Source organism: Aulonocara sp. 'chitande type north' Nkhata Bay, linkage group LG5 (genome assembly GCF_057382095.1).
Source record: "Aulonocara sp. 'chitande type north' Nkhata Bay isolate Kocher_YH1m ecotype deep benthic linkage group LG5, A_spYH_male_GT1.1, whole genome shotgun sequence".
NCBI lineage: Eukaryota > Metazoa > Chordata > Actinopteri > Cichliformes > Cichlidae > Aulonocara > Aulonocara sp. 'chitande type north' Nkhata Bay.
The window spans coordinates 38,697,628-38,707,621 of NC_141348.1; the positions used below are offsets into that span (position 1 = coordinate 38,697,628).

The 9,994-nt window shown below is 38.8% G+C and overlaps 1 protein-coding gene across 1 annotated transcript; it reads left to right on the forward strand.

Moving 5' to 3' along the window:
* The first annotated feature begins 450 nt into the window (after positions 1-450).
* On the forward strand, positions 451-3,145 carry LOC147331256 (elastase-1-like). The gene is made up of 8 exons (XM_086293449.1): positions 451-563; positions 676-773; positions 872-972; positions 1,167-1,292; positions 1,490-1,626; positions 1,806-1,948; positions 2,684-2,833; positions 3,054-3,145. The coding sequence occupies exons 1-8, from the start codon at positions 479-481 to the stop codon at positions 3,063-3,065; spliced, it is 852 nt and encodes a 283-aa protein (XP_086149575.1). The 5' UTR covers positions 451-478; the 3' UTR covers positions 3,066-3,145.
* The last annotated feature ends 6,849 nt before the right edge of the window (positions 3,146-9,994 follow it).

Here is a 9,994-nt window from a genome sequence, read left to right on the forward strand (position 1 = left end):
CCAACCTTTTTTTCAGGGAATAAAATGGGATATTCTTCAATCACCAATGCAATCACTTGAACTCAGCTCAACAGAGCATACTGTTAGTTGACTTCTGAGAAGCATACAATCTATTAAAATTTATACAAGTTTTACCCTCAGCACAGACAAAGAACCCCAAAATTCCCTGACTATTACATTAATGTTAAAGTTTAGTTTAGTTTACACAGAGAATCCAACTAAATAATCCTGAGCAGCAACTGCTAATGTAAATGGAAAAACATAATGAATTCAGCGGCTGAGTCAGCTATTCCATGAATGAATCCGCAGGCCTTCACTTCAGTGATAACTGTGAGACAGACACAGGTGGACAAGGGCTGGTGCTGAGCACTACACACAATCTCTCTCTCGCTCTCTCTCAAACACACACACACACACACACACACACACACACACACACACACACACACACACACGGCCTAGAGGGTATAAAAGAGTCATGGACGGAAGCCTTCATTGCAGAAGATTTCAGGAAACTGCAGACATGTTTAGGTTTCTTGTGCTGACCTCTCTTGCAGCCCTTGGTAAGAACTGTCTTCTTCTCCTTTGACATTATTGCAAAAGACAAAAATCTTTTCGATCACTTGAACGCTTGATGGCATACTGTTGTACTTTCCATGTCTCTACCGTGTCTAGTGCTGGCTGAGCCCCAGCCCAGGTTTCTGGAGGATGATCGTACACAGGAGAGAGTGGTGGGTGGTGAGGTGGCCAGACCCCACTCCTGGCCCTGGCAGGTACTTGATACTTTACAAATGCTTTAAAAAGTCCAAAAATGCAAATCAAAACAGAATGCAGGGATTTTCAGATTTCGTAAACCCATATTTTATTCCAGATAGGTCTTCAGTACCTATCTGGAGGCTCCTACTACCACACCTGTGGAGGGACCCTGATCAGGAGAGGATGGGTCATGACTGCTGCTCACTGTGTGGACACGTGCGTGTTACACAGGATATTCTTATGACTTAACTTCATCAAAAAATCTTGGCTTTACATTTTTCTTATTGCATATCAGTCTTCTATTTAATAAACTAGCAAAAAAACTACATAGTTTTTTTGTGAACTGATTTATTATTATTATTGATTCATTATAATATAATTAAAGAGATGTAAATTTCATCTTCCCACAGCCCCAGAACCTGGCGTGTTGTTCTTGGGGATCACGACATCTATACCCATGAGGGCACAGAGCAGTACATGACCGTGAGTCAGGTCTACGTCCACCCCAGTTGGAACTCCAACAATGTTGCAGGCGGGTTAGTGATATCATGATCTGACACACATTTGCATGCACAAATTTTATATATATATGGTGTGCATATATTTTTCAAGTAAAATCTTTAAAATTGGCAAATTGGGGCATGTTTATTCTGTATCCTTAAAGACTTAATGATATTTTAGAAGATGAACAAAACGTGTTATTCATTGAAGTGACTGTGTGCTGGTCTCTCAGGTATGACATTGCCCTCCTGCGTCTGACATCTGATGCTACTCTCAATAACTACGTCCAGCTCGCCGCTCTGCCTCCTGCTAACCAGGTTTTGCCTAACAAAAACCCCTGCTATATCAGTGGATGGGGTCGCACCCAGAGTGAGTCTGACATAAGGATATCATGCATTTACACTATACAGTAAATTATTCGGTGCAGTGCTAGCATACATGGGAAAGCAATCTGTAAGAACCATAAAGTCAAGAGAGGGTTTTTTCACCCAGATTTTTTTCAAGACACAGTTGTATTGTGAGTCTTTTTTCTGTACTGCTGTACACAGCTGGAGGTCAGCTCTCCGCCCAGCTGAAGCAGGCCTCTCTGCCTGTTGTTGACCACAATACCTGCTCCAGCAGCGGATGGTGGGGGAGCACAGTGAAGACCACCATGGTTTGTGCTGGTGGCGGCAGCAATTCTGGCTGTCAGGTGAGCCAAGAGCATTATGAAGTATTTTAGGCCAGAGCGATTGTTTCATGCTTTTTACTTAGCAACGCTTTGTTGTTTAAAGTGTAATATCCAGGAGTGTTAAGTTGGTAATGCGTAAATAATTTATTAAGTCTTTTGAATCCGTAATAAACCATCAGCAAGAAAAATAGGTTTGCTATGTGGTTAATAACCTTTTAGGGTTGAGATGAGTTAAAATCTAGAACTTCATTATTAGCTACAAACAAAGATGAACACTGTCTTCATTCATTGTAATATTTAACAAACGTTGAACCTTGTTTTTTTAAGCTCTTTAGCAAACAGGTGTGTCAGCCCTAAAAAATGTTTGGGTATAAACAGACAGGAAGAAACGCTGGAAAGAAGTTGTTCTATTTCAGTCCCATGTCACTGTAACAGAGTGACATTTAATGTCTCCCACTGAGTTGGAAGCTGACCCCTTCCTGTCAAGGAAGATATTTTGGGGGGCACATGTGGGATTACTTGCTGCTTCAGCAGGGCATAAGTCACTTACAATAATTCAAGCAAGTGCTTAAGCTGCACAAAGTGCATGTTGTAAACTTGTGTTCTGCACAAACTTGCTTTAGGCTGACTGAGATGTTAGCTGGACATTGGAAGTTGGGAAGTAGTTAAGTGCACTGGCAAATTTGCTCTTGACTTTACCCAAAATGCATAAATGATTTTTTTTTGCTTGTCTGTGATGTAACCTTTCGAATGCAGGGTGACTCTGGTGGCCCCCTGAACTGCAGTGTTGGTGGCCAGTATGTTGTCCATGGTGTGACCAGCTTTGTGTCCTCCTCGGGCTGCAATGCCTACCAGAAGCCTACTGTCTTCACCCGCGTCTCTGCTTACATCAGCTGGATGAACAGTGTTAGTATTTTATAACCATTAATATAGATCACAGCATTTTAAAACACTGTGTTTGAGTTACTGTGTGTGGTAATGTTTTATTAGTCTTACTAATGCAGTAAATAGAAGATTTCATAGTTAATTTAATCCATTCAATTCTTACAAATATTTTTTGCAGCATTTTGTGCAGGTTGATTGTTGTGGTAATCATGTAATGATTCATTTGTCCTTGCTTTGCCAGATCATGGGTTGAGAAGAGTGATCATCTCCATGGAAACACTCTGGATTCACCTCAGTTTCTTACTCCATCAGAATAAAATGTCCTTCAGTGCACATGTGCCTCACTATGTTTTTTGTTTTTGCTTTTTTGTGCTTTTTTTAGTGTTGCATATAAAAGATTTGGCCATTAAAGTATTTAAAAGCATTAGTAATTTGAGGTAAAGTAAAATATCTGAAACACATAATCTATTGACTATTGAGGCAGCAGTTCTAAGAAAATTCACACAAGTTTTTCTTTTGTGTCATGGTCATTTGCTGCTTCTGCTAAACTGATTTTAACAACACTTCAACAATTACACTATCACCACCAGCAGGGATCGTTACTGTTAGTGAGGAAGTAGTATAACATTAGCGATTCAAATATTTGGAAAAATAAAACAAATTTGTTTTAGGAAGAAAACTGCTAATGGCTGCCCAAATTCTCTTTGTCTATTATTATGTTTATTGTTTTTATTGTGTGTCTTTGTCATCATATGACGAAGAAACACAGTAATATATTTTAAAGATAGGCTTCACCTGCGGCATACCATAGATGTTATTCCAATCGGAGCAAAGATACAGCTCTGATTTTTGAACCTCCTGGTCACCTAGGGTTTTCCGCATGAATGATTTGTGTGCATTTATCTGTATCTCCTGGGTGTTTCACTTTCCCTTCATATTTTTGTTAGATTAACTGATTGTGATTTTAAATTGCCCATTGGTGTGGATGCATGTCTCAGTGCTAGCCTTATATTGCTTACTAGGGTGTTCAGGCTATATCACCTCTCTGGGATATGCTGGGATAATCTCGAGCCCACCTGTGACCCAGAGCTTGATGTGCAATAAACTAAACAGATGCATCTCTAAGTGACACTAATGCAGTGATACACATTCATATACAATTAGTCTCTCTTTCAAAGTTTATTTTTAATCATTCTTTCTTTTAGGCTCTATTACCTTCAGTGCTTCAATTCAGATCCAGGGCTGAACTCATTCTTCTGTCATCCACTCACAAGCAGATTAGAGTCCTTCAGTGAACCCACACAACCACTCAGGGGACATGCAGAATGCTTTTGTGATATAAACTAAATGTGTTCAACAATCAGACCAAAACTGAAAAAACAATCTACAAAACTTGCTGTTGAATGCTGGTAGCTCTTCTATCTTTGAGGAAGAAAGAAAATGTCATTCCTCATTAGTGTACCTACAGGTTTTGCTTGGCAGGGTCAGATGGGTTATATAGAAGCAGAATAGAATAAGGAGATGTTGGAAAACTCAACCTGCAGTCAGATATTTTCAGGGTTAGTTGAAGTTTTGAATATGACTAATATGATGTGTCTCTTCATGCCTAGAAGAGAAGGATATGCAGACTTGAATATCAAAATAGATTTTGATACCAGTTCTGACAGCCTCTTAAAAATATTTGTCATAACGATACATTTATAAGGACAAAATAATACACCATGACATTTAAGTCCTTCTTAAAGGACTCTCCTTTTCTAAGGAAAACACACGTGTTAATGTATACCAATTTTTCAAGTGGTACTTTTGCTATGTAACATTTAAATGTTAAATTGTAAATAATATTGATATATATATTTAAAGGCTAGCGAGTGTATTCACAGTTTCAAATGGTAACACTCGCTTTTGCCAGATATTACATAGCTTACAAGGTATGTCAAGAAGTCTGTATTATGATCCTCGGGAAGTATATTCTAAGAAAAACACTGCCATATTGCCTTTATATCATTATGTCTGCTTGTGAAAAAAAGCTTTGTCTTTTCAGTGGTGTGGCCATATGGTGGTGATGATAGCTCCAAGTCTTACAGTAAATAGCTGTCATATTGTTCTGTTGAGCAGCTATATGATGAAAGTGGAAAATCTACTGTCTAGAGATTTCTTTAGAGATTTGGTTTTCTTTTTTTGAAAGAGTAATTGTGAAACAGCTAAGAATCTGAATCACAATCAGAATCGGTTTTATTGCCAAATGTTGAGCAGGTTTAGAACATTAGGAAATTGCTGCGGTGCTTCAGTGCAAACATACTGTCATAAATTATGCTTAAATAGACATGAAAATAAAAATAAGAATAAGAGTTAAAAGTGCTAAGTAGATAGATATATACATGAGTGCAGGTTGTGATCAGTGCCAAACATGGAATGATGCAGTGAACACAGCGTAGGGTCATGTGTTAGTGGTGGGAACAGTCATACGGTTATTGTTCATGTGTCCAACAGCAGAGGGGAAGAAACTGTTCTTATGGCGAGAGGTTCTGGTGCGAATGGACCGGAGCCTCCTGCCTGAGGGGAGCAGGTCAAACAGACTGTGTCCAGGGTGAGAAGGGTCAGCTGAGATCCGAGCTGCACGCCCCAGTGTCCTGGAGGTGTACAGGTCCTGCAGAGATGGGAGTCTGCAAGACTTGAGAGGTTTCAGTCAGGTTTCATAGCTCATCAGAATACAGAATACAGAAATACCTATGGCCTCTGAGAGTGATGTAGCCAGAGGACCCTTTACGGTTTCACGCCTTTACGGTTCGGAGCTGTGGACCTGTTTTATATACACGCGGAATAGTTTTCTATAAGAGATCGCTGCAAAAGTGCAGCCTTACGTAATGTCCACCCTACTGTTACACATTTTATATTAAGATTTAAAAATGTAGTCAGTATTGCTATGGCCAATAACCTTCAGTAATACTAATAAATCACACAGCAATAGTACATTCATGTAGTTGTAAAAAGCATGATAATATATTAAGTAATCCAAAGTATTCAGAATACGTTACTCTCACTAAGTAACGTAACGGAATACGTTACAAAATACATTTTGGGGCATGTATTCTGTAATCTGTAGTGGAATACATTTTAAAAGTAACCTTCCCAACACTGGCCTTATTTGGTTTATTTCTGTTATAGGTGTGTATTGACTTGGTGCTCTGATTATGCATCTGTGGGCAATCCATTTACATGCCTGAGGATCTCTCCAACACTTGACATTTTTAAAACCCATCTGAAAACACATTTTTACTCTCTATTTTTTTTTTTTACTATGTACAGCACTTTGGTCAGCCTGTGTGTTTTTTTAAAATGTGCTTATAAATAAATTGAATGACTGCTTGATTAAGATTCAAGCTCCAGTTATAATTTAAATAAAACCATCATTCACTTCTTGAATATTTTTTACTTTTTACTTCACAGTCTTTTCTTTATGTGTCTCAGAGTATTCTTATGGCACTGTGCCAGCATTATCAGCTACACACTACATGCTATACTGTACTTCAGTTAAACCTGTTCAGCCTGGAGCTACATTCTTATCTCCATACTCCAGCAATCAGCTCAGCTCAGCTCATCCAATGTGCCAAAGCCTCATGAGCACCCTCTTTAAACTTCCTTTTAAAATAATACAATTTTTGTCTAACTGACAATCCTTCTTTGAGCTCTGCATTTGGATAATCAAGTTGTCCCTTTCTGACATACTGCAAACGATAAGTGTTCTTCATGTTCCAAATGCAGCTTCAACAGATTTAAATCCAAAGAGCTTCACCTCCATCTCTATGATACTCAGTTAATTACAAGGAAAAGAAGATTATTTGTATAGACAGACTCACTGAGATAAAGACAAACTCTTTTTCGTCTAGCATGTACAGAGTGTGTTCGCAACTCTATTCTTTAATGTGAAAAATTAAAAATCCATGTCAGTCAACAAACCTAACTTGCAGTTGAAAGGTCAGCTGATTATCCTCTCATGCAGTATTTTTGTGTTTCTGTCCTCCTGACATCTGCATCAATTCATAATACATTTCTCATCTTCAACTCTTTGTGTTTCTCTTTTTTCTCTCTTTCTCCTCTACCATTTTTTGGTTTTCCTCCAGTAATTTATACTTCTGCTCCAAGGCTTTAAATTTCTCCTCCAGTTGCTTTTTTTTTTTGCAGTCCTTCATTTTTCTTTCTACTTCAAACTACTGTCATGACTTTGTTTTCCTGTTCCAGCTGTTTATTCCTTTCTTCAGCTCACTTATAGTTATTCACTATTTACCACGCAATGATCCGTCGGAGAGATCTCCAACGCATTCTTAAGTAGCTCCTCCTACAAAGCTTGATCAGCTGTGTGATGGTCTTCAGGTGTGGCCAACCGCCTGGCAGGGCCACACCCACCAGGCCTGAAGGTGCCTATAAACAGGTGCTCTCAGAAACACCGGCATCCACACACATACACACACACACACACACACACACACACACACACAAATCTGCAAGCAGGGAGAATGAGGGACAGCACACCAAAAACACACATGTCCATAATTGCGCAGGGACCCTGACAACCTCATCATGTACAGTATGCACTCCATCTAACATGTAAGTTGGAATGGAGAAGTGGAGAAGTTGGGTATTGATTTTACTATAGCAGACTACTGTTTTCTGATATTTTAAAGTTTGTTAACACACATACTGAAATCAAAAGACCTACAATCTTTACTACACAGCAATCATGGCAAAAGGACACCCTGTGTCGTGATTTCATTTAAAATGTAATTTTTTCATCTTTGACCGCTCATGGATTCAGTAAACACTGCTTGTGTACAGAATATATCAACTTGTCTGTGGAGAAAGAATGAGTGAGGGAGACTGCAGCAAACTGCAGCTTAAATGTGAAAAGCTATAAGCTGTAAGTATTGCATCATAATGGCAATGGCTTCATGACAACTACCACTAAAAGTGTAGATGTCCAGATGTCCCAGTAGAAGAGTTTGACAATCCAGATGTATCACCAACCATGAACCTAATAGTTGTGCAACTGTGGAAGAACTGCTGGTGTGCAAGCCCGAACTGAACGAGTGACGTGAGCTGACACATGGATGATTTTAATGTGCTGCCTGTGTGATGTGGTTGAAAACTTCAGAAGACCAGAACAAGACTGTCTGTTTCTGTTGTTACAAGCTCAAAAGGTTATCCTGTGGTTTTTGTATGGGTTTCTTTCTATAATTGCATTATATTATATATAATACTAAAGGTAAATTGGTGATTAAGTTTTAGCTTAATGCACTTTTTAAAGTCTATTTAGATTTGTGTTGTCTAATGTTTCATAAATCCCCAATTCTTTAACAGAAATGCTTTCATGCCTCTGTGAATATTTAAAAATCTGTGCACATCTCTTTGTGATATGTGGACAAGATTAGCAAACATATTAGAAATGAATACACAAGTTAATCAACACAGAATTAATGCATAACATTTTTTAACCATTTTCTCAGTTGGTGGAACTAATTCCAAAGGTCAGCGTATCTGTAATATCTCTGCAAGAGGGTTACGTTCCTCATGTTAATGAAAAACAGTTCGCTAATTACACATATTCATCATTTTTTGCGCTTGATTAATCACATTCTTGTGATGAAGAATGTTCACCTCTCAATTTAACACACTGTCAGGGGTAAGCTACTGTGAATACAAACTTTGTGTTATGTTCTCATGAGTCATCTCACTGACTGTTGCTACATGTCACTGTTACTGAAGCAGGGCTCAATGGCAGGACTCTGAACTGTGCAGTCAAAAGGGGATTTATATACAACACCAGTGAAATATTTACATATACAGAGCGACAGTGTTCCGGGGATTCCAAGAGAGGGTCAGGGAAACACACGTCAAGCACCTCTTCGTAGAGTCCAGAACATGATACACACACCGTCCAATCCAACACCGTGACCCACTCTCATTCTGGTCAGGTCCAGGGCAATCTATACAGGTAGATGGACACAGAGGTCAGAAGAAGCACCAGGGACCACAGGGAAGTACAAACGCGAGCCAGGCTACACTAACAGAAGTACAACAATCCAGTGAGGAACACTACTCCAACACGGCCTTAAATACTGTCAGGATCCATCAGCAATGATGAGCCGCAGGTGTGTGTGCGCAGGTGTGAGAATCAGAAGAACACAGAAGAACAGACGCCTCCCTGGTGAACATAGTAAGAACAGCATGCCAGGGCAGCCACTGATGAACCATGACAGTACAAACACAGTTGTTGGTAAAGTCTGTTTGACCCACATGTGTGACCCACTCATATGCTACAGAAACGTATATATATATTTATATATATGCTACTGATGCTGAAATATTGATAGATTCACTATGATTTTATTAGAAACCAAAAAGGGAATGTAAATTACAACTTGAAGTTACAATAGAAGAAAATTAAGTCAAACACGAATGCTAGTAGGAATCATTCTACTGGAACTATAAGTATTAAAATTAAATTTAATAGCAACTGATCTGATTCAGGTATTTTGCTATTACCACCCTTAATCTCACTGCTGCAAATGCATTCTCTGAAACCTAATCTCCAGAAGGCAATGGCTGAATGGCAGAACAACCTTGTCAACTTGAGAAAATCCTAACATCCTTGTGGGATTCACACACATCCCTGTGCCAACTCATTAAAGTCAGCTTTTATATTTCTGGCTTCATTAAACCTCCTTCATGCCAAAAAGTTCAAATCATTAAAAAAATGAACACTTGTCTACGACATTAATAAGCAGGTCCAATTTATCTGAGTCACGAACTGTCCAGAGTCCAAAATTTTAATCATTGTGGAAAGCAATACAAATGTGTTTGTCTTTTCAGAAGACACACATTGATACCTCACCAGTTGTCTTCTTAAGGTAGAAAAAACCACAGGCTTCGACAAGGTAGCAATTGCCAACAATCGATTTTATTGAATGCTTTTGAGAAAATGAAGAGCACCAGTCTACACACAGTAAAGCGTTCAAATCAAGAGCTGCACCTAATCGACTGGGTGGTGTAGATTTTCTTTGTAAATCATTCAAAGTGCTGGATACAGTTGTGACATATTTGCTCACTTTCCAAAATAAAAAAGAGAAATATTGGTCTAAGAGACTAAAATAAATCCATTTAAAGAGCAAGTAAAATGTGTAG